Source organism: Syngnathus leptorhynchus, chromosome 6 (genome assembly GCF_054491065.1).
Source record: "Syngnathus leptorhynchus isolate UIUO chromosome 6, UIUO_Slep, whole genome shotgun sequence".
Classification (NCBI taxonomy): Eukaryota; Metazoa; Chordata; class Actinopteri; order Syngnathiformes; family Syngnathidae; genus Syngnathus; species Syngnathus leptorhynchus.
In genome coordinates, this window is record NC_141200.1 from 14490385 (window position 1) to 14516144 (window position 25760).

General features: G+C 44.3%; 1 protein-coding gene across 4 annotated transcripts in view; it reads left to right on the forward strand.

The window, feature by feature from the left end:
- The window catches only part of znrf1 (zinc and ring finger 1), a 67333-nt gene extending 41869 nt beyond the window's left edge, over nucleotides 1-25464 (forward strand). Inside the window, exons 3-5 of one of the 4 annotated variants that reach the window (XM_085913987.1) lie at nucleotides 9381-9486; nucleotides 9821-9911; nucleotides 23073-25464. In XM_085913987.1, coding sequence (XP_085770113.1) covers nucleotides 9381-9486; nucleotides 9821-9878 — 164 coding nt within the window. In that variant the 3' untranslated portion in view covers nucleotides 9879-9911; nucleotides 23073-25464. Of the gene's footprint in view, nucleotides 1-1177; nucleotides 2208-9380; nucleotides 9487-9820; nucleotides 9912-10264; nucleotides 11697-23072 lie in introns of those variants that run through there. The other 3 variants (XM_085913989.1, XM_085913988.1, XM_085913991.1) reach the window with 3 other exon arrangements.
- The last annotated feature ends 296 nt before the right edge of the window (nucleotides 25465-25760 follow it).

The following is a 25760-nucleotide window of genomic DNA, read 5'->3' on the forward strand; positions in this document are numbered from 1 at the left end:
AAGAGAGTCCAGCCCCTCTCGCGAGGGCTTGTACCAGAGCCCAAACTATGTGTGGAGGCAAGTCTGACTATGTCTAGTCGGAACTTTTCTGCTTCACACACCAGCGGGCTCCTTTCCAGCCAGAGAGGTGACATTCCATGTCCCTAGAGCCAGCCTCTGCAGCTGGGGATTGGACCGCCAAGGTCCCCGCCTTCGGCCGCCGCCCAGCTCACTTTGCACCCGACCCCTTCTATAGGTGGTGAGCCCATGGGAAGGGGGACCCACGTTTTCTTTTCGGGCTATGCCCAGCCGGGCCCCATGGGCGAAGGCCCGTCCACCAGGCGCTCGCCTTCGAGCCCCACCTCCAGGCTCCAGAGGGGGGCCCCGGTGACCTGCATCCAGGCGAGGGAAAACTAAGTCCATTTTCATTTGTCGTCATAAGCGGCTTTGGTGAGCCGTGCTTTGTCTGGCCCCTCACCTAGGACCCTTTTGCCATGGGTGACCCTACCAGGGGCATGAAGCCCCAGGCAACATTATTCCTAGGATCATAGGGGCACGCAAACCCCTCTACCACGATAAGGTGACGACTCATGGAGGGGCAAGTCTTTTGTTGTTTATGTAAACACCACCGCGTGTGCGCTGCGCCGCTGATGTCAGTTCAAGATTCAAGAGTTTTTATTCGCCACGTTTGAGCGTGCCAAACAAGGAATTTGACTTTGGTACATCACAGCTTCTGTTCAACATTGCAGTTCAAATGACAGTAATCCCTTGCTACATCGCGATTTGTTTATCGCGGTTTCACTACATAGCGGATTTTTGAATTTTGAAAATTAGTAAAAAAAAAATCACATAAAAGTCATTCCTGAGTATAAGTCGCCCCCCCCACCCAAACTATGAAAAAAAAACGCGACTTATAGTTCGAAAAATACGGTAGTTCAAAAATATCTTGGAAATTGGTGGGGGCGGGTGCGCCGTTTTTCAAAGTTGCCTCGGGCGACAAATACCCCTGCCTTTACCGGGATAAAACAAAAGCTTGGGGGACTTCGAGTCAGGAACTTGGCATACCTGGTAAGTTTTTACTTTTTTTTCTTAATTCCTTTTTCAGCTGTTTGACTATCCCAAGACGCAACATTGTTTACATTACCGTATAGCAAATTTTCGGCGACTCTGTGCTGGAACTTTTCTTTTCTCTCCTCAGAGCAAAGTGTGCAGTGTGCACGTCCAGCTGATGTGAACAGTTGTCTGGAAGTTGGGTGACAGTTTATTATTTATTTTACGCTTTATTTACATTGTTGTTCAATAAATATAAAGTTAAATGAAGTACTGGTCTATGCTGTTCTACTCTACGCAATTGTATTGACACATGCTAAAAAATCTGAAATCTTTTGCAACATCGAACGTTTTTGAAAAAGTCATGCACAATTTACTATCCCTAGTAACGAGTTACATTTACAAAGGAGGAACTAAATTACTAATTCAATTACATTTTGGGAAAGGTAACTAGAATTCTAACTAATTACATCTTGGAAGTAATTTGCCCAACACTGATCGTTTATAAAAATATACCTAACAATTTATTAACAAATAGTGGCCACACAAACAAAACAAGATGGTATGCTAATCTTGGGTGCAGTTATTCAGCAGAAAAATGGAACAGATTAATGGGCTCAGCACAAACAAAACTCCTGTCCTTTAAACAAAGACAGATTTTATATTTATCACAGAACATATTTTACACTGTATAGACTGAGTAAAATAAAAAATAGACATGTTTTTGTTAGGACCCGCCTCTCTAAGCCTCCTTCCAGGACCAGAGGTGCTTCATCTCGCACCTGAGGTCAAAAAGAAATCCACAGAAAGTCAGGAATTACCACAGGTGAGAGGAGGCTTGTGATCCAAATCAAGAAGGAATCCAGCAGCAGCAGCTAGAGAGAGATCCTCACACTGGAGCTGACAACACGAACCTGCCACTGGTGACTGGGAAAAGATCCTCACCCTGGAGCTGACTACACGAACCTGCCACTGGTGACTGGGAAGAGATCCTCACCCTGGAGCTGACAACACGAACCTGCAACTGGTGACTGGGAAGCAGGCAGCTATATACCAGCCCTGCTGAGCTGATGAGCTGCAGGTGGTTAATTGCTGATTGGCCTCAGGTGCGAGGTGAAGCACCTCTGGTCCTGGAAGGAGGCTTAGAGAGGCGGGTCCTAACAGTTTTGGGGTTGCATTCTTTGGCAGACTTGCTGGACTCATATAATTGCAATTTCTCAGGTTTTTGATCAGGCTCTTTGATGATGATGATACGACGACCTGGTTGTTCGGAAATGTAACTGTACTGAAGCTGAACTCCAGTGTGCGTGTCCGTGTGTGTGTGCATGTGCGTGTACTTCAAAACGGGAAAGTATTGATCGCTCAATCAAAAACATTGGTTTAATGAACTTCTGTCATATTGTACACCAGAGAAAATTCTATATTCAAGCCAAGGACAGTTCAAACTGATTTGGAACACTTTTTTGAATATTGTGGCGCATCTTGAGACGATCTCAGACTAAATTCATGCCTTGTTTATTGGGATTTTGTTTCTATTTTACCAATACTATAACTCACGTGTCTGCGCAATCAGCACCTAGGATAGTTCTGTATCTCTGGTCCTGCCCATTCCGTCTTGTGACTGACTGCTTTCAGCCAGGCCCTGCAAGTAATCACCACTAATTGCCCAACACCTGTTCATCACCACACCTGCTCCCGGCTCGTTAACTCCCCTTACTCCTGGACGATTCGTCTAGGTTGCTACCTGTCTGTTTGTTACCTTTTTCTGCTCTGACTATTACCAACTCTGACACTTGTTGCCGACCGAGCTTGCCTGTTTTCCCGATCATTCCTGAACGCTGCACGGCCTGACACTCTGCCTGTCCCTGACCATGTCTCTGCTCTATATCCTGTATGCCAGTTTACTCACTCTGCTTCGTTCACTGCCTGACTTAACCTGCTGCTCCTTCCAGGCTCCCACTTCCCTTTTCCTTAAATGAATATATTTGTGTTCCCTGCTTCATCCGTAACAGAATAAAGTAACATAATTTCCAAACTATAAGCCGCTACTTTTTGCGCAATCTTTTAACCTTGCAACTTATGTGCCGCTTTTCCATGGCTTTTATGTTATTATAAAATGATTTGGTTTGGTATTACAGAGAATAGAAATAAGGACATCTAATTTAAAACTCCTGCAGTTTATAGCCCAGTGCGTCTCATATGTGAATAAAACAGGATCTTTCCCTAATCTTGGCTGGTGCAACTTGTATACAGGTGTGGTTTATAGTCCGTAAATTACGGTAATTCCTGTATTGTGGAAAAAGGCTTTTTACCGTAATTTTCGGACTATAAGTCACAGTTTTTTTTCTTAGTTTGGGGGGGGGGGCGACTTATACTGAGGAGCGACTTTGTTAAGGTTTGTCGTCGACCCCAAACGCACGACACAACGGAAGTGAGACTTAGCCTTCAAAGGCGCGTTTATTTCTCAGAGTACAAGACAAGTCAGTCTAGGAGAACTCAGGAAATAAAGGCAACAAAGGTAATTCTCTTTAGTCTCTTGAAAAATCCACACAGGAAAAACTCGGGGGGAAAAAAACTAGACTTGTAATTCACAAAAAGAAATCCACAGAAAGTCAGGATTTACCACAGGTGAGAGGAGGCTTGTAATCCAAATCGAGAAGGAATCCAGCAGCAGCAGCTAGAGAGAGATCCTCACACTGGAGCTGACAACACGAACCTGACACTGGTGACTGGGAAGCAGGCAGCTATATACCAGCCCTGCTGAGCTGAAGGTGGTGGATTGCTGATTGGCCTCAGGTGCGAGATGAAGCACCTCTGGTCCTGGAAGGAGGCTTAGAGAGGCGGGTCCTAACAGTACCCCCCGTTCCATGGGAGCCACCTGGCGACTTGCCAGGTTTGTTGGGATGGGACCACACGTCACACGCCGCCGAAGGTCGACTGGGTGACGGCCGCTGGATCCACGCCGCCGGAACTGGTGGCGGCCGCAGCATCCGCGCCGTCGGAACTGTGTCGGGGGGCGGCCGTGTGTCTTGCGCCGATGAAAACCGACTGGGTGACGGCCGCTGGATCCGCGCCGCCGGAACTGGTGGCGACCGCAGCATCTGCGCCGTCGGAACTGTGTCGGGGGGCGGCTGTGTGTCTTGCGCCGATGAAAACCGACTGGGTGACGGCCGCTGGATCCGCGCCGCCGGAACTGGTGGCGGCCGCAGCATCCGCGCCGTCGGAACTGGGGGCAGGTTCGTACTGTTAAGGTTTGTCTTCGACCCCAAACGCACGACACAACGGAAGTGAGACTTAGCCTTCAAAGGCGTGTTTATTTCTCAGAGTACAAGACAAGTCAGTCTAGGAAAACTCAGAAAATAAAGGCAACAAAGGTAATTCTCTTTAGTCTCTTGAAAAATCCACACAGGAAAAACTCGGGGGGGGGGGGAAAACTAGACTTGTAATTCACAAAAAGAAACCCACAGAAAGTCAGGAATTACCACAAGTGAGAGGAGGCTTGTAATCCAAATCGAGAAGGAATCCAGCAGCAGCAGCTAGAGAGCGATCCTCACACTGGAGCTGACAACACGAACCTGCAACTGGTGACTGGGAAGCAAGCAGCTATATACCAGCCCTGCTGAGCTGCAGGTGGTGGATTGCTGATTGGCCTCAGGTGCGAGATGAAGCACCTCTAGTTCTGGAAGGAGGCTTAGAGAGGCGGGTCCTAACAGACTTATAAGAGAATTTTTTCAAAAAATTTCAAAATTCAAAAAAAAAAAAAAAAAAAAAAAAAGGGGAAACCTCAATAAACAAACCGCGATGTAGCAAGGGATTGCTGTAATTTGAATTTCAAGTGACGTCAGCAGCACGGCAGTTGTTTAGATAAAGTACAAAGATTAGATCACGGGATGACGAAGATGACGAAGGGCCCCACGTACTACCGGCATCATTAGCAGCTTTGTTTTTAAGTGACACGGAGGATGAAGAGTTTGAAGGATTTAACGATTTGGAGGGACACAGAAGGTTTGAAAAACTATTATGGCTTTTGCGCACGCCCGTTCCTACTCGACGAGAGCTCTCTCACCTCCGTGGATGGAAGTCGGGAGCTGGCGCTCGGCCGGGTGGCTGTCCGGCGACGGTGAATGGGGCTCGGACATGGCTTTTAAGCACGCCCGTTCATACTCTACGTAGCTTTCTTTCACCTCCGTGGATGGAAGTCGGGGGCTGGCGCTCGGCTGGGTGGCTGTCCGGGGACGGTGGATTGGGCTCGGACATGGCTTTTACACACGCCCGGTCCTATTCTATGGAGCATTCTTCCACCTCCGTGGCTGGAAGTTCAGTAGTTGTTTCCTCGTTGAACTCTTGTTTTGTTAAATAAAGAGCTGTTTACCAAACCCACGTCTTTGCTTGTACTTTGTTAACGCTACAATATAGTTATATACTATACTATCTATGGCACCTGGCTGCCGGTTCTCGCTGCTCCGACTTCGACTGATTTTTTTTTTCTTTTTTCCTCGATCTCAAACTGGATCACCCGTCGAATTACCGAGGATACAGTTACAAACATCTTGGCGCGATCTGTGTCTGCTGTGTGCTGGCTGGGCTTGTTGGTGCCGTGAGGCTTGGCGTGAGAGCCATTGACGCGACCTGGAGGTGGTGGGCTCCTTGGCGGCCCTGCATCGCCGGTCGGTGCTGCCGCGGCTTCCTGCCCCCAGGGCTTTGCCCGGCGCGCCGCCGTCGAGGACGATGCAGTTGCTCGCGCGTCTCACCATCTGGCTTTCAGCTGCGGCTAATGCCTCCGCTCGTCCCCAGAATCCGCCATTTCTCCACGTCCGACATGGTACTCCACTACACGCCCGCCGAGCTTCGCCGACTCGTTCCCGCGCTTCCTCCTTCCGGGGAGTGGGTTAGCGCACTCCGAGACCTTGCCCTTCTGCGCCGACCCCCCTACATCCACCGCGGATCTTGCCGAAAATTCATTTACACTTCAATTTTTGGAAACTGTATCCCAACAATTTGGACTGACCGCAGCTCACACAACGGCTTCCACACCTCCTCCTTATGTCATCGCACCAACCCACGTCATCAGAACCCATCCTCTGCGAACCTTTTCAACCTCCTGTCAATTCCAACCCCCCCAACGGCTTTAAAACAAAAGCCCCTGAAAATCGCCCTTTTCAACAATAAAAGCCTTATCCTCAACAAATTCATCACAGACAACAAACTTGATCTGCTCTGCCTAAATGAAACTTGGCAAAAACCCTTGGAGTATTTCTTACTAAATCAAACCACCCCTTCAGGTTACTCTTACTTGGACAGCCCGCGCATTGAGGGCAGAGGAGGTGGAATTGCTGCCAATTTTAATCAAAACCTCAAACCCTACACCTTGTCCCTTCCCTCTGCCCCATCATTCGAACATCTGGCTTTGAAACTTCCAGGACCTAAACCCCTCATCACTTTTATTATTTACCGCCCCCCCCCAAACCAAACCCATCTTTCCTATCTGACCTCTCAGAATTCATCACTGCACTTTTCTCTGTTTCATCATCCCTCCTGCTTCTTCGTGATTTTAACCTGCACATTGATTCCCCTGACTGTAAACATTCTATGGACTTCCTGGATTTCCTCAACTGCTCTGGCTTCACTCAACACATTACCTTCCCTACCCACAAGCATGGACACACCCTAGACCTAGTCTGCAGCACTGGCCTCCATATCCATAACATTTCTAGCTCTGACCTTACCATATCTGATCACGTAGCCATCTTATTTGACATCGATACCCCCACCCTTGATCCAAAACAAAACCACACAATTATCTTATGTAACCTAAAGTCCATCTGCTTAGACACTCTCTCCACCTGCATATCAACAACCCTTTCCGAACCCCCCCCCCCCCCCCCCCCCGGAAAACCCAACGCCCACGGCCCTTGTCAACACCTACAACAACATTGTGTTGACTTCCTTCAACACAGTGGCTCATCTGAAAACCAAAACGGTCACCTTTACTCACTCCGCACCCTGGTTCAACCCGGAACTCCATAAACTTAAGAAACAACTTCGACAGCTAGAACGACTATGCAAGAAAACCAGTCTCACAGTCCATGCCCTCGCCTACAAAGACTTTATGCAGCACTACAAATCAGCCTTAATAAAGCTCGCTTATCTTACTACTCTGGTATCATCCACTCTGGTTCTTCAACCCCACGTTCCCTGTTTTCGACCATAAACAAACTCCTCATAACCCCACGACAATACTTCATCATCATTCACCCCAGAGAAATGCGACACTCTTTTGACATTTTTCAACTCAAAAATTGGAAACATCTACCACCAGCTCTTATCCTCCCCCTCTAGTACCCCACAACCTGAACCCACATTCTTTTCATCATCCGTCACCCGGCTATAAATTTTTCCACCCATAACTTCTGCTGACCTCTCCCAAATACTCTCCACCATGAAATCCATCTCAACTAGTTAAAGACTGCCTCATCCCCATTGCTTCTCTCATCATAGACATCATCAACTCCTCCCTCACCTCTGGCACAGTCCCCTCACCTCTTAAGCTTGCTGCCATCATTCTTCTCCTCAAAAAACACAGCCCTGACCCTGAGGACCCCAACAACTACAGACCCATCTCTAATCTTACATTTCTATCAAAACTACTGGAAAGAGCCATAACATCTCAACTCAAGACCCACCTCCTTTCAAATAACCTGTATGAACCACTCCAATCTGGTTTCCGTACACACCACAGCACTGAAACGGCCCTACTTAAAGTCACTAACGATCTCTTGCTTTCCTCTGACTCTGGTTCTTCTCCTCCTTGACCTCAGTGTTGCCTTCGATACAGTAAACCATTCCATCCTTCTCAACCGCCTAGAATCCATTGGCATCACCAACACCGCCCTCTCCTGGTTCAAATCCTATCTGACAGATTTCACGACATCACCATTAACCAACATAAATCCCGCACCACGCTTGTTGCACACGGAGTCCCTCAAGGATCAGTTCTGGGCCCCATTCCTTTCACTCTGTACATACTTCTCATTGGTCACATCATCCGCTGCCATGGTTTCAATTTCCACTGCTATGCTGATGATATTCAACTCTACATCTCCACCAAAACCATCTCCCCTGCCATTCTTTCCACCCTCACTCGCTGCCTCACAGACATTAAAGACTGGATGACCCAAAACTTTCTCAAACTAAACAGTAACAAAACGAAATGCACTATCTTCGGTCCTAAATCCAGCCTACCCATCTACCACAGCTTCACACTCTGCATTGACGGTCACTCTGTCACTCCCTCCCTTTAATACCGGACCATTGGAGATAGAGCCTTTGCTGTTGCTGCCCCCACTCTCTGGAACTTTCTCGCCCTGACGATCCGTAATGCTGACTCCCTGCACTCCTTCAAACACCATCTCAAGACTCACCTCTTCAACTCTGCGTATAACCCCTAACTCGTTGTGTGTGTGTGTTTTTTCTTTGTAAAGCAGCTTTGGGTGTTTTGAAAAGCGCTATATAAAACCGATCAATTATTATTATTATTATGACTAGATCTGTGGAATAACGACGAGGCTGACGTCAGGGCGTACGCGCGGCTTTGTTGACAAAGGACGAGGAATTTGATCGATGGATGGATCGAATGATTTGGAGTGACACAGATGGTTTGATAATATTGTTGTAATATGATAGTTATTTGAAATATACTTTATATATCGTTATATGGGTCTGTGGAATAATTAGAAATGCAAATCACGACGAGTCCGACGGCGCGCGTACGCGGCATTGTTTACATAAAGGACGATCGATTGATTTAATGAATTGGAGTGACACAGATGGTTTTATAAACGTGTTATTTATGTAATAGTTATTAGAATAACTCTGAATGTTACGTCAGGCCCGTTCTCAGCCCTTCGTTTGTGTTTATGTCACGTTAGCATACCTATCGTTTAGCCTGTTGTTGCTTGTTCACGTCTGTTCTTGGTGTTGGATTTTGACAAATATGCCCCAAAAGTGCGATTTATACTCCGGTGCGACTTATATATGGGGTTTTTTTTTCACTTTATTGTGCATTTTATGGCTGGTGCGACTTATACTCCGGAGCGACTTATAGTCCGAAAATTACGATAATTGTGTGTTTTTGGAAAAATTTAAAACGCAAAATAAACTATAGAAATAAAACAATCATGGCTAATAGAAGTTGACCTTCAATTTATTTCTATCAATCTCAATAACGTGCAACTGTGTACTTACCAACCTTGTCTCCAAATGACTCACTGTTTTTTCATGTTTAAAATGGCTGCATTCAGGACGCATATATTTAGCGACTTTAATCTGTTTATGTATGCTTGCCACCTTAGATGATGTGTTGGTGAAGGATGCTGGCGAGTGTGTGATCTGTCTTGAGGAACTGCAGCAAGGAGACACCATAGCCAGACTGCCGTGCCTCTGTATCTACCACAAAAGGTGATGCAAAGACGAAAAAAAACGCCTATTGTTATTTATTTTTATTACGCTTTGATTTTACATCAATTTAGGCTGTGGTCTCAAAACTAGAATGAGACTGACATCCCTGGTATGCATTGTTGGGTGATATAACATGATTTAGACTATGCAAGTATACAGAACAGTTTTGCTGTTTTAAAACAATATGTTTTTGCGTCTTCTCTTTTTCACCCAATCATCTTTGTGTTTTATGCGTCTGTGTTGAATTACATTTTCTGAGAGATGTAGACACTGGTATTTACTTTACTCATATCTTTCAGCACATTAATTGTGCATGATTCCTCCACTTTTGCAGCTGTATAGACACGTGGTTTGAGATTAATCGGTCCTGCCCAGAACACCCATCTGACTGACTGACCATGGGCCCACTGACAATATTGTTCAAGGTGAGGGACACATGCATACTGCAAACAAAAGAGTGTGTAACAAATACAGCTGTTACTGCTACTTCAACCATGTATTGAAGGTACTAATCTGAACCAAGGGTGTAACTGCCTACTTTTTGAGGTGTATGCAAACACATAACAGTGAAAATATCAAATTAGGAGATCCGAACAACAGTTTGTACTCTATTAACAATGTTAGCAATATAATATTATTTGTCATGCCTTGGCACTCGCCCATTTGTCAAGAATGGCATCAAATGAAAAATACCTTACCACACTGTTTTCAATAGCGATAACTGCTAACTGGGTCAAACTATTTTTGCTCTTACTCTAATGAAGGAATGTTTTTCAAGGGGTTAAGATGACTCAAGGATCTCTCTGCAGATGCAACCACCAGAGACATGGTCAGGGATACAATAAAGGCTACTGTCAAATTTGGGAGCATCCGGTCAAGAATCTCTCGTATGAGGAAACTACACAGCTTGTCAATGCATTTTTTAAATACAATAATTACAACTGAATCAATTGGTATCCAATTACTGTTCCCACACTTCCACCTACTATTAGATCAACCTGTCAGCTTTCCCTGACATCCGTGTCTCTCTCTGCCTGTCTTGGTCTCTGTGCCTCTGGCTATGTCTCTCTGTCTTTCTCTCTCACTGTCTCTCACTCACTCACTCACTCACTCACTCACTCACTCACTCACTCACTCACTCACTCACTCACTCACTCACTCACTCACTCACTCACTCACTCACTCACTCACTCACTCACTCACTCACTCACTCACTCACTCACTCACTCACTCACTCACTCACACACACGCACACACACTGTCTCCCTTCTCTCTCTCAATGTCTCTGCCTCTCTCACTGTCTCTCTCTCACTGTCTCTCTCTCTCACTGTCTCTCTCTCTCTCTCTCTCTCTCTCTCTCACACACACACACACACACACACACACACTCTGTGCGTCTCTCTCTTGCTCTCTGTCTCTCTCTGACTGTCTCTCTCTCATTGTCTCTCTCACTGTCTGTCTCTCACTCTCTCTCTGTCTCTCACTCGTTCTCTCTCTCTCTTTCTCACTGTCTTTCTCTCTCACTGTCTTTCTCTCACACTGTCTCTCACACTGTCTCTTTCACTGATTCTCTCACAGTCTCTCTCTCGCTGTCTCTCACTGTCTCTCTCTCAGTCTCTCTCTATCACTCTCTCTGTCTCTCTCTCGCTCTCTCGCTCTGTCTCTGTCTGTCTCTGTCTCTCACTGTCTCTCTCATCCTTCTGTTTTTCTCTCTCCCCCTTCTGTCTCTGGATCCTTTATGACGTACACCTTATATGGTTTATAAATAAATCTTGTTGATTGGACATTGTATCTGGTATGACTGATCAGTCACAGCGATAGAAAAAGGTTTTGGGACACTATTAACCCTGTATGCAATCCAAAATATATTATCCGGACGTAGTCGTGGGTATTTTTGTTCCTAAAGAATTTTTAAATGTGCTGGTTTGTAAGAGACAAAAATCATAGACGCAGTGAGTGACTTGATGTTACCCCAGTTACAACAATTCTGAGTCTATTTTGTTTCTATGACAACTACTGCGGTTAACAATAATCACGCCGCCATAAGTGGTAGGGTATGTTTTTGTATCGTCAACATGAAATGCCACACACATTGCACCCCCACCTGTCAGCTCGTGCTGAAATAGCAAAAATAAAAAGAAATTGGTGGTAATTTTTAATGTTTTAGAATTCATCATCTAGTTAAGGGCTGTTCAATTAATAATTACAATTAAATTACAATTACGATCATTACACTGTGCGATTACAAAATTGGCATAATCGTAAAAAAACAATTTTTAAAATGCATTAATATCCAATGCACTATTTTTGTTTGTACAAGGAAAATATACTTGATTTTATACATTGGCACCATCCATCCATCCATCCATCCATCCATCCATCCATCCATCCATCCATCCATCCATTTTCTGTACCACTTGTTCCCACGGTGGAGCTTATCCGAGCAGTCATCAGCGGCAGACACTGAACCGGTTGCCAGCCGATTGCAGGGCACACGGAGACAAACAACCATCTGCACTAGCACTTACACTTACGGGCAATTTGGAGTGCAGGGAGAACATGCAAACTTCACCCAAGAAGGCAAGAGAACATTGAGGTCTTGATGGGGAAAAGGAGAAATATTGTTAAGTTTGATAAATATCTGGACACACAACAGCGATTCTTTATGCGGGGCTGTGAGTCAAAAGTAAATCAAAGGTGAATATTATTGAATATTAAATAGTTCGAAGTGGCCATGGTACGATTGATGTTATGAACCTTTAGACGTGACACAAACTATTACAGTGGAGCCTCGGTTTTCGACCACAATCCTTTCCAGAAGGCTGTTCCAGAAATGAATCGTTAGATTCAATCATGTTTTCCCATTACAAATAATGGAAAGAAAATAATCCGTTCCAAGCAAGAAAAAAAAAACGCCTTTTTAAGCATTTTATCATTTGCGCATTTTTGTCCGATCGCGCAACTGCAGCGCACCGCTGAACGCGCAACCGTAGCGCGTCGCTGACTGCCCAACTGCACCACGCTGGTCGCATTATTGTGACAGAGCGCTCGCTGAAATTTTGAAAATATTTTTAAAGTTCTGATGTACTTTCCAAAATTTAAGTGGACCTCAGTGCGCAGGGAGCTTAATTTTGCCCGATCGCACAACTGCAGCACACCGCACACCACCAAACGCGCAACTGCACCGCGCTGGTCGCATTATTGTGACAGCGGTCGCTAAAATTTAGAAAATAATTTTAAAGTCCTGATGTACTTTCCAAAATGTAAGTGGACCTCAGTGCGCAGGGAGCTTAATTTGGACCGATCACGCAACCGCAGCGCGCCGGGCGCTCACTGTCTCATTGCTTTAGGAGCATCTTTGTATTTTAGGATGGCTTTACTGCTCCCACTTGCTTCCTTTGGAGTCAGTTGGCATGCAGGTCATCTCGGCTCATCTCCCGAGGTTCGACAACCAAAATTCATCGAACACTCGAAGAAAAAATATCACATTTTTTTTTGGAATACCGATTTGTTTGAGAACCAGGACGTTCGAAAACCGAGGCTCTACTGTACATTCGGAAAGATATTGTAAATGACGAGCAAAATTCACTAGTTTTAATAATAACAGACAACTTTGCATTGCTAATAACTCCTGTTTAAAATGTTCATGAGGCAAAAATAATTTTAAACTCATGTAAATTTAAAGTATTTCATAGTTTGTTCAATGGTATCTGACTCTTCAGATATGAATGAAATGTAGAATTTGTGTTTTTAGAGTCCACATATGCCCGAGTGGCTTATATTTGGTTATTTTGGTATTTAAAAAATAAAGAAAATTGGGACAACGAAATCTGTTTTATAACAGTGTTTAATTGCATGAATGTTTTTGTAGTTAAAAAATGTCCCAAAAAACTATTGGCCCTCGGGCCCCTTCACTTTATCAAATCTGGCCCTCCTTGCAAAAAGTTTGGACACCCCTATACAGTCCTCAGGCTCCCCAACAATCGCGGTAGCAGTTTGCATTATTTTATTGCAATTTTTTTCCTTCTTCAGATTTGTTTCAAGACTACAGTTACAGTTAGACTTCACTTTGATGGTTAACGCAGTTATTGCAATTTGGTTGTTTTATCACAGTAGATTGGTTTATATACATTTTAAAAACCAGAAGCCATTCATTTACAAATGTGATTGCACTTTAGTTTACATATTTAAATGTTCAGATATTAAGATGTGATAAACAGTTTTTGCATGATTTGAACGAGGCAAAATAACATGGTTTTTCTCTCAAATATATTGTCATAATGATTTGTTCCAGATGTACTTGATTATTTTTTGTATAAAAATTTAATTTGGTGTTGAAAAAGTCTTTTTTCAAACTTGGGTCTTGAAAAAGAGGCATTGTCTCATAATCAGGATCGTTTTATATTCAGGCCAATACGGTATTTGCCAAAATAAAGTCCCTGGTTCATTTTAATGCATGGCACTTTGCTGGGAACTTCATTGTCAGGGCCATCCCTTTCACCCATCACTTGCTATTAGTGACACGCATATGAATGGATTTTTTTTTTAAATCACGACATAACCTGAATAGGACGCCATACGAGGATGGAAAAAAGCCGAGTGTCCGCCAGGCAGACAACACGAGCTTGTTGCGCCACCTGCTTTTTATTTGAAAGATGTCCATGAGATCCACCAAGCATTAGACAACGCTTACTTGTAACAAATCTGAGTCATTCTCGCAATTTTGCAGCATCAATACCGACAGAAGGTTCATCAATCTGTCATTGAAAAGCCACCATGCGGGAATAAAAACCCTCATCACTGCCAATGTACTAGAAATAGGTTGTTTCAGCAACTCATTGGACAAATCATCAAATCGAATTGCCTTCTTCATTTATCAAGTTTATCCACAGCCTTTTCTGCTTTTTTTTTTTTACTTCAAATTCAGTTTCTTTTTCACTTTTTCATCACCACTTCTTCATCAAAACGATGACAGTAAACCCTTGCTACATAGGGGTTCGTTTATCTCAGCTTCAGTACATCGCAGATTTTTTTTTCAAATGAAAAAAATCAAATATTCACAAATTAAAAATAAACTTTCTAGATTGAGGAATTATGGCACGAAAATTGGCCACACGCCACCAGTAGAGTGTCCACAAAATTGCAGTACGTACACTTGTACCTTTTTATAAAAAAAAGTTGTAATAATAATAATCCATCCATCTATTTTCTGTACCGCTTTATCCCCATGGGGGTCGTGGCCATGCTGGAGCCTATCACAGCTGTCATCGGGCAGTAGGCGGGGGACACCCTGAATTGGTTCCCAGCCAATTGCAGGGCACGCATAGTCGCACTCACACCTAGGGGCAATTTGGAGTGCTCAATCGGCCTACCAAGCATGTTTTTGGGGATATGGGAGGAAACCGGAGTGCCCGTCGAAAACCCACGCGGGCCCGGGGAGAACATGCAAACTCCAATACTCTGTCGAAGCATCTGAATCAGCATCCGATGCCAAAGCAGCAGACGCGGGCGCAGGAGGCGGTGAGGCGGGGGCGCGGTGCAGCGACGGACCCTCCCCAACCCTAACCCACGCGGACACGGGGAGAACATACATACATCTAAAAATATATTTACAGTGTTGTACGCGGATGACACCCAATTATATATGCCATTATCAATGACAGATCCGCGGGACTGTTGTAATCTTGAGGCATGCCTTGCGGAGATCAAGCATTGGATATCTCTCAACTTCCTTCGTCTGAACCCAGATAAAACTGAGATGTTGATAATTGGTCCAGCTCGTTATCAACATTTATTTAAGGAAACCGCTATAACTGATACTGTAACTAATCTCGGGGTAATATTTGACCAAAATGCTCTCCTTTCAAAAGCACATTAAGAATATAACCAGAATAGCATTTTTTCACCTTCGTAATATTGCTAATATTCGCCCAATCCTCTCGACCGGTGATGCGGAAATTATTATACATGCATTTATCACGTCGCGCCTGGACTACTGTAATGCATTATTCTCTGGTCTTCCCAAGTCCAGCATCAAAAGTCTACAGTTAGTACAGAATGCTGCTGCAAGGCTGCTCTCACGGACAAGAAAATTTGATCACATTACCCCAATATTAGCCAATTTACACTGGCTCCCGGTCCATTTAAGATGTGACTTCAAGGTTCTTCTATTAACCTATAAATCATTGCATGGCTTAGCGCCTTCATATCTCGTCGACTTAGTTGTTCCTTATGTTCCGTCTCGTAACCTTCGTTCGCAAAACGCTAGTCTTTTAGTGACACCGAGGGCCAAGAAAATGTCTGCAGGGGCTAGAGCATTTTCTATTCGGGCTCCAGAGCTCTGGAATGCCCTACCAATGGATATTAGAACTGCTACCTCAGTAGAAACATTTAAGACACGTTTAAAGACGTATTTCTATGATATGGCCTTTAATTAACCTGTAGTAGCCGATTTGGCTGGAGTTTGTTTTTGCTCCCTCTCCCCGACCCCACTCCCCCCACCCCTCCCCGGCTGGGGAGGTGGTTAGGTGACACCCAAGCTGACGACGGCTATCTAGATTCTCGTGGACCAATTCAGCATGAGGGAACTGCTGCGGAATACCCTCCTAGAGGACACTGCCAGGACAATCAAAGGCACTTCCGACAGCTCTTCGCTTTGGCCTGGACATCCACTTTTTGATTTCCATATTATGTATTTTATGTGCCCTCTTTGCATCCATTGCAGCCTGGTGATCCTGAAAGGGGGATCCTTCCATCTGTGGTCCCTTCTCAAGGTTTCTCATTTTTCCCCTGGTAGGGGTTTTTGAGTTTTTCCTTCCCCTTTTGGGAGCCCAAGATCAGGGGATGCTTTGAGAATAATTGTCAATTGATTGTCTATGTGAAGCCCTTTGAGACTGCTTGTGATTTAGGGCTATACAAATAAACTTGACTTGACTTGACTTGACTTTTGTAATGGACGGACAGTACAGCCAAGTGTGGTGGCGACATAGTTAATTGTCAAGGGGAAGGGGATCGGTAGAGGGCTGGATGGCGGACCAGGAACCTGAGTGATCGGTGGGGCTTCTCACTGGCGAGAGCGAATCGCAGACAGGAGTCCTCTTGGGAGGATAGCGGCTGACTGCGGAGCAGGCTGGACAAGACAAACAGGTCAATAATCGAATCGGAGTCAAGCTTACTTGGACCAGTGCGCACATGGACATCACAAGACAAGTTGACGGGGAGTGATAGTGCTGGCTGCGCTGATATAGCGCTCTCAATGAGCCCATGCCAGGTGACGGTGATTTCGGCGACAAGCGAGGGCGTGGTCGGGTGGCCGGTGGCGCCTGTGTGTGACAACTTTGTTATAAAAAAATTATAATACTAGTGTTCTAAAAAACATATTCACAGTATGTTCACTTGTATCTTTGTTATAAAAAGTTGTTATAATAACAAGAGTTCTAAAAACATATTTATAGTACGTATACTTTAATTACATATACATTTGTCTCACACACACACACACACACACACGCACACACACACACACACACACACACACACACACACACACACACACACACACATCATATTTATATTATCTATACATTTTCTGTCATTTATACTATGTATTAGTATAGTATGTACATGTTTGAAGCTATGATTTAATATTCTAAGGATAACATAATGCCCTTCTATGGTTTAATATACCGTAATTTTCGGAGTATAAGTCGCTCCGGAGTATAAGTCGCACCAGCCATAAAATGCACAATAAAGTTAAAAAAAAAAACCATATATAAGTCGCACCGGAGTATAAGTCGCACTTTTGGGGCATATTTGTCAAAATCCAACACCAAGAACAGACGTGAACAAGCAACAACAGGCTAAACGATAGGTATGCTAACGTGACATAAACACAAACGAAGGGCTGAGAACGGGCCTGACGTAACATTCAGAGTTATTCTAATAACTATCACATAAATAACACGTTTATAAAACCATCTGTGTCACTCCAATTCATTAAATCAATCGATCGTCCTTTATGTAAACAATGCCGCGTACGCGCGCCGTCGGACTCGTCGTGATTTGCATTTCTAATTATTCCACAGACCCATATAACGATATATAAAGTATATTTCAAATAACTATCATATTACAACAATATTATCAAACCATTTGTGTCACTCCAAATTATTCGATCCATCCATCGATCAAATTCCTCGTCCTTTGTCAACAAAGCCGCGCGTACGCCCTGACGTCAGCCTCGTCGTTATTCCACAGATCTAGTCATAATAATAATAATAATTGATCGGTTTTATATAGCGCTTTTCAAAACACCCAAAGCTGCTTTACAAAGAAAAAACACACACACACAACGAGTTAGGGGTTATACGCAGAGTTGAAGAGGTGAGTCTTGAGATGGTGTTTGAAGGAGTGCAGGGAGTCAGCATTACAGATCGTCAGGGGAAGAAAGTTCCAGAGAGTCGGGGCAGCAACAGCAAAGGCTCTATCTCCAATGGTCCGGTATTAAAGGGAGGGAGTGACAGAGTGACCGTCAATGCAGAGTGTGAAGCTGTGGTAGATGGGTAGGCTGGATTTAGGACCGAAGATAGTGCATTTTGTTTTGTTACTGTTTAGTTTGAGAAAGTTTTGGGTCATCCAGTCTTTAATGTCTGTGAGGCAGCGAGTGAGGGTGGAAAGAATGGCAGGGGAGATGGTTTTGGTGGAGATGTAGAGTTGAATATCATCAGCATAGCAGTGGAAATTGAAACCATGGCGGTGGATGATGTGACCAATGAGAAGTATGTACAGAGTGAAAGGAATGGGGCCCAGAACTGATCCTTGAGGGACTCCGTGTGCAACAAGCGTGGTGCGGGATTTATGTTGGTTAATGGTGATGTCGTGAAATCTTTCAGATAGGATTTGAACCACGAGAGGGCGGTGTTGGTGATGCCGATGGATTCTAGGCGGGAAACACCCAAAGCTGCTTTACAAAGAAAAAACACACACACACAACGAGTTAGGGGTTATACGCAGAGTTGAAGAGGTGAGTCTTGAGATGATGTTTGAAGGAGTGCAGGGAGTCAGCATTACGGATCGTCAGGGGAAATAAGTTCCAGAGAGTGGGGGCAGCAACAGCAAAGGCTCTATCTCCAATGGTCCGGTATTAAAGGGAGGGAGTGACAGAGTGACCGTCAATGCAGAGTGTGAAGCTGTGGTAGATGGGTAGGCTGGATTTAGGACCGAAGATAGTGCATTTAGTTTTGTTACTGTTTAGTTTGAGAAAGTTTTGGGTCATCCAGTCTTTAATGTCTGTGAGGCAGCGAGTGAGGGTGGAAAGAATGGCAGGGGAGATGGTTTTGGTGGAGATGTAGAGTTGAATATCATCAGCATAGCAGTGGAAATTGAAACCATGGCAGCGGATGATGTGACCAATGAGAAGTATGTACAGAGTGAAAGGAATGGGGCCCAGAACTGATCCTTGAGGGACTCCGTGTGCAACAAGCGTGGTGCGGGATTTATGTTGGTTAATGGTGATGTCGTGAAATCTTTCAGATAGGATTTGAACCACGAGAGGGCGGTGTTGGTGATGCCGATGGATTCTAGGCGGGAAACACCCAAAGCTGCTTTACAAAGAAAAAACACACACACAACGAGTTAGGGGTTATACGCAGAGTTGAAGAGGTGAGTCTTGAGATGATGTTTGAAGGAGTGCAGGGAGTCAGCATTACGGATCGTCAGGGGAAATAAGTTCCAGAGAGTGGGGGCAGCAACAGCAAAGGCTCTATCTCCAATGGTCCGGTATTAAAGGGAGGGAGTGACAGAGTGACCGTCAATGCAGAGTGTGAAGCTGTGGTTGATGGGTAGGCTGGATTTAGGACCGAAGATAGTGCATTTCGTTTTGTTACTGTTTAGTTTGAGAAAGTTTTGGGTCATCCAGTCTTTAATGTCTGTGAGGCAGCGAGTGAGGGTGGAAAGAATGGCAGGGGAGATGGTTTTGGTGGAGATGTAGAGTTAAATATCATCAGCATAGCAGTGGAAATTGAAACCATGGCAGCGGATGATGTGACCAATGAGAAGTATGTACAGAGTGAAAGGAATGGGGCCCAGAACTGATCCTTGAGGGACTCCGTGTGCAACAAGCGTGGTGCGGGATTTATGTTGGTTAATGGTGATGTCGTGAAATCTTTCAGATAGGATTTGAACCACGAGAGGTCGGTGTTGGTGATGCCGATGGATTCTAGGCGGTTGAGAAGGATGGAATGGTTTACTGTATCGAAGGCAACACTGAGGTCAAGGAGGAGAAGAACCAGAGTCAGAGGAAAGCAAGAGATCGTTAGTGACTTTAAGTAGGGCCGTTTCAGTGCTGTGGTGTGTACGGAAACCAAATTGGAGTGGTTCATACAGGTTTTTTGAAAGGAGGTGGGTCTTGAGTTGAGATGTTATGGCTCTTTCCAGTAGTTTTGATAGAAATGTAAGATTAGAGATGGGTCTGTAGTTGTTGGGGTCCTCAGGGTCATGGCTGTGTTTTTTGAGGAGAGGAATGATGGCAGCAAGCTTAAGAGGTGAGGGGACTGTGCCAGAGGTGAGGGAGTAGTTGATGATGTCTATGATCAGAGAAGCAATGGGGGTGAGGCAGTCTTTAACTAGTTGAGATGGCATGGGGTCCAGGGGGGAGTTAGAGGATTTCATGGTGGAGAGTATTTGGGAGAGGTCCGCAGAAGTTATGGGGGGAAAAGTTGATAGCCGGGTGACGGATGATGAAAAGAATGTGGGTTCAGGTTGTGGGGTACTAGAGGGGGAGGATAAGAGCTGGTGGTAGATGTTTTCCAATTTTTGAGTTGAAAAATGTCTAAAGAGTGTCGCATTTCTCTGGGGTGAATGATGATGAAGTATTGTCGTGGGGTATGAGAAGTTTGTTTATGGTCGAAAACGGGGAACGTGGGGTTGAAGAACCAGAGTGGATGATACCAGAGTAGTAAGATGAGCGAGCTTTATTAAGGGCTGATTTGTAGTGCTGCATAAAGTCTTTGTAGGCGAGGGCAATGGACTGTGAGACTGGTTTTCTTGCATAGTCGTTCTAGCTGTCGAAGTTGTTTCTTAAGTTTATGGAGTTCCGGGTTGAACCAGGGTGCGGAGTGAGTAAAGGTGACCGTTTTGGTTTTCAGATGAGCCACTGTGTTGAAGGAAGTCAACACAATGTTGTTGTAGGTGTTGACAAGGCCCGTGGGTGTTGGGTTTTACGGGGGGGGTCAGAAAGGGTTGTTGATATGCAGGTGGAGAGAGTGTCTAAGCAGATGGACTTTAGGTTACATAAGATAATTGTGCGGTTTTGTTTTGGATCAAGGGTGGGGGTATCGATGTCAAATAAGATGGCTAGGTGATCAGATATGGTAAGGTCAGAGCTAGAAATGTTATGGATATGGAGGCCAGTGCTGCAGACTAGGTCTAGGGTGTGTCCATGCTTGTGGGTAGGGAAGGTAATGTGTTGAGTGAAGCCAGAGCAGTTGAGGAAATCCAGGAAGTCCATAGAATGTTTACAGTCAGGGGAATCAATGTGCAGGTTAAAATCACGAAGAAGCAGGAGGGATGATGAAACAGAGAAAAGTGCAGTGATGAATTCTGAGAGGTCAGATAGGAAAGATGGTTTGGAGGGGGGGGCGGTAAATAATAAAAGTGATGAGGGGTTTAGGTCCTGGAAGTTTCAAAGCCAGATGTTCGAATGATGGGGCAGAGGGAAGCCGTGTGAGCTGCGGTCAGTCCAAATTGTTGGGATACAGTTTCCAAAAATTGAAGTGTAAATGAATTTTCGGCAAGATCCGCGGTGGATGTAGGGGGGTCGGCGCAGAAGGGCAAGGTCTCGGAGTGCGCTAACCCACTCCCCGGAAGGAGGAAGCGCGGGAATGAGTCGGCGAAGCTCGGCGGGCGTGTAGTGGAGTACCATGACGGACGTGGAGAAATGGCGGATCCTGGAGACGAGCGGAGGCATTAGCCGCAGCCGAAAGCCAGATGGTGAGACGCGCGAGCAACTGCGTCGTCCTCGACGGCGGCGCGCCGGGCAAAGCCCTGGGGGCAGGAAGCCGCGGCAGCACCGACTGCCGATGCAGGGCCGCCAAGGACCCCACCACCTCCAGGTCGCGTCAATGGCTCTCACGCCAAGCCTCACGGCACCAACAAGCCCAGCCAGCACACAGCAGACACAGATCACGCCAAGATGTTTGAAACTGTATCTTCGGTAATTCTACGGGTGATCCAGTTTGAGATCGAGGAAAAAAGAAAAAAAAAATCAGTCGGAGCAGCCAGGTGCCATAGATAGTATATTATATAACTATATTGTAGCGTTAACAAAGTACAAGCAACGACGTGGGTTTGGTAAACAGCTCTTTATTTAACAAAACAAGAGTTCAACGAGGAAACAACTACTGAACTTCCAGCCACGGAGGTGGAAGAATGCTCCATAGAATAGGACCGGGCGTGTGTAAAAGCCATGTCCGAGCCCAATCCACCGTCCCCGGACAGCCACCCGGCCGAGCGCCGGCCCCCGACTTCCATCCACGAAGGTGAAAGAAAGCTACGTAGAGTATGAACGGGCGTGCGTAAAAGCCATGTCCGAGCCCCATCCACCGTCGCCGGACAACCACCCGGCCGAGCGCCAGCTCCCGACTTCCATCCACGGAGGTGAGAGAGCTCTCGTCGAGTACGAACGGGCGTGCGCAAAAGCCATAATAGTTTTTCAAACCTTCTGTGTCCCTCCAAATCGTTAAATCCTTCAGTCTCTTCATCCTCCGTGTCACTTAAAAACAAAGCCGCTAATGATGCCGGTAGTACGTGGGGCCCTTCGTCATCCCGTGATCTAATCTTTGTACTTTATCTAAACAACCGTGCTGCTGACGTCACTTGAAATTCAAATTACAGCAATCCCTTGCTACATCGCGGTTTGTTTATTGCGGTTTCCCTTTTTTTTTTTTTTTTTTTTATTTTGAAATTTTTTGAAAATATTCACTTATAAGTCGCTCCTCAGTATAAGTCGCCCCCCCCCCTAGACTTAGAAAAAAAACTGCGACTTATAGTCCGAAAATTACGGTACACTTATTGATACACAAAAAATATATGTGTGTTAAAAATGAGAAAAAATGTATGTATGTTAAAAATGAGAGAGTGACACTACCTTGCGGATTTTCACATATCGCGGGTGGTCCTGGAACCAATTATCCACGATAAACAGATTAGTGTATTCATCCTCCAGGGTTACCGCTCGAGGAATATTTTCAACTTTACTTGGACAAAATTTATTTAGCAAACTCCAGAACAGTTGAGGCCTATACATTTTATTTTATAAAATTTTCAAAGCTAGATCTCTGATGTCCAAATTTGATATGAAAGAACCTCCCAAATTTATTTCAAATTGGTCTTGCACAAATTGGATTTTACGTTCTTTCATGTCACTGTGACAGACCATCCAGTCTGGATGGGCTAAAAATCTTATTTTGGTTGCTCGTCTGAGCAAAGTTTTGGTAGAAAAGTGTTTTGCATCCTTTACTATGTTGCTCAATCTGCCTTGTGAAAATATTTGCTGACCTCCACACCTTTTTTTCTCTTTCTGTCACTAGGGTGGCTCACAGTCGTGCCATGGATATCTGGACACAGGTTCAACCAAATCAGAAGAAACAAACAAGTATGAATATTCCACCCAAGGAAGAGAACTACTAAAAATGAACCAACCAAAATATTTGCCACGAAAAAGTGGCTCATGATGAGAACTTCGGTTTTTTGAAAGAAACCTTATGCAGTATCTGCTGAATAGAGTGAAGAAGACCCAGTCCGTCAAAGGACTTCACCTGCCTCATCTTGCTCCCCATACTTGTGTGTGGCCACTTGCCTCTGTCCACTGTTCAGATCCTCCTTCTTGTCAAGATAAGGATCTGCCAGTACTTTGTCTTCAGCGCTCCCCATGGCCTTAACTGGGAAACAGAAAGGAAGCAGACTTGAGTATGAACAGAGAGGGGTATCAAATGACACCAGGAAAAGAGAATAGGAGCACAAGAAAAACATATTTTAATGAACAAGATGGAAGCATCTTGTACAATATTCAGTGGGTCGCTCAGTTGTCAACTCCTCAATGACGTCATAACATACTGAACATACTGGGCCCCATTGCTCAGCGGTTCTGCGCTCTTCCTTGCCAGTTTGACAAAGAATAATCTGAATGTTCCTTAAATAGTGAGGAAAACTGATCTGATTTGAAGGAGTGCCAACCGCGTAGATTGAGGCAGGATGGAGTGGAGGTCTGCTAAGAAACAGTCTAAGCATGCTATCTCCCACTTGAGAGAAGTCAAGAAAGACCAGTAATGTCTGGCAACAATGTCTCTCTGGCTGTGTAACAAATTTGGGATCCTGCGATGTCGGGCTTTCATGCATGTTTGTCTGAGTGAAAGGTTGGAGGCTGACTGGGACAGTGCTCTGTGTGCCTGTGTGTTGGTATTCACATGTTTACAGCTAGACGTCGATGTCTCCTGTGTCTGACTGGCAGTCCTCCCTTTACTTTGCTGATGTTTACAGCTACTGCGAAGCTACATATGTGACATATTGTACACATTACACATGTACCTCTTGGTTTGACTTTTTTCTTTTAGATGAGCCTGATTTTTCATATGCTGTTACCTTGTGAGAACCTCAAAAGTATGAGCGTCTCAATGTATTCCACTTTTTGATCTATGCTACTCTTCCTCCTAGCGTAGATAAGACTGCTTGAAGCCGAACCGGAAATGTGCCAATTGGTCCCAAAATAGACTGCGGTCCCATTGTAGATCAATCAAAGGGGCTCATTTGCTTTTTTTATTCATATTTAACAATATTTGTTCAACATTACAATCATGCGAGATGCTACTCACACTTTAGAATGCCAAGAGCTGATTTACGAAGACTGCTACAAAAGGATAATGTGCATAAACAAAGCTACTGTAAACAAATAGTGGAATAAATTGTGCTCGATGACATTCTGCTTCGATGTACATGCACTTCATTTTTTATTAAATGTTTTAATAATGTAAATGCTGAAATATTTAAAAGTACATGAAATACATAAAATGCTGCAATATGAGCAGAAAATTGACAATAGTTGACCTAAGTAGGGTGAATGAGAGAGGATTTCTGAAGACACTTGGCCTGACATCAAGGTCTTTTAACAATAGTCATGCACAAGCATAAGAATAGTTTGTTTAAAAAGTTGACTAGAGAGGTGAAAACTTTAACACATGTTCAAATAATTAGGCTGTTCAGTTCCAATGATCTCCAATGCTTTAAAATGGGGGTAGCAACACATAAGAAAACAACCCAAAAAATTAATATCTGTTTCTGAAGCAAATTCAAGAAATGTGAATGAATTGTGGAATGTTGTCAAAGTGTAATAAATAACAGCTGAAAGGTGCCTCCATGCCTCAGAGATGTGGATACATCCAATACATAATAACTAAATAAGATGAAGACATCACTACAAGTAATCATTTAGTCACAAAATTTTACTTTCATAAAACATTGTTTTGGGGCAATAAAAGTACAACAAATGCAGTATATCCTAATTCACAAAAGTTACCATTTACAGTCAAAATTCAAATTATTCAACTGTAACAGGAAAAACCCAAGTCAACTACAAGTACCATTTAGTCACAACATTTTACTATCAGAAAACATTGTTTTGGGACAAAAAGAAGTACAACAAATGGAGTACATCCTAATTCACAAAAGTAACCATTTACAGTGAAAATTCAAATTATTCAATTGTAGCAGGAAAAACCCGAGTCTGCCAGTGCTGTTTTTCATTTCTTTCTTCTGTCTTTACCCGAGAATGGACTCATTTAGATGATGGATGCACCCCTTCCTCCAGGACCGATGACATTGATGGGGTGCCATCAAAGTCCTGATCTTTCTCTCTTGGCTTTAAGTGGGCCATCATATAAGTTGCAGTGTCCACTCTATTCTCCACATAATGGGGCTTTGCAGGGCTGGTTGGGTGAAAATACAGTACAACAAAAGCTTAGAGCACAGCCTTACGCAGTCTGTATGCGGCGCTTGACACATCAAACATTTAAAAGACAAATAATGAGCTTGAAATAAATGAAATATAGATGTTTTGGAAGCCTGTTTTAGTCTCATCTTTGTCACAACCTGTCATTTTAGTTTGTATTTGTTTTAGTCACATACCCATGGTCATACTCTTTTTAGTCTAGTTAGGTTTTAGTCCACTAAAGGTCTGAGTAAGATAACCGAAGACATTTGAGAAACGATGGTTAGTTGAGGTC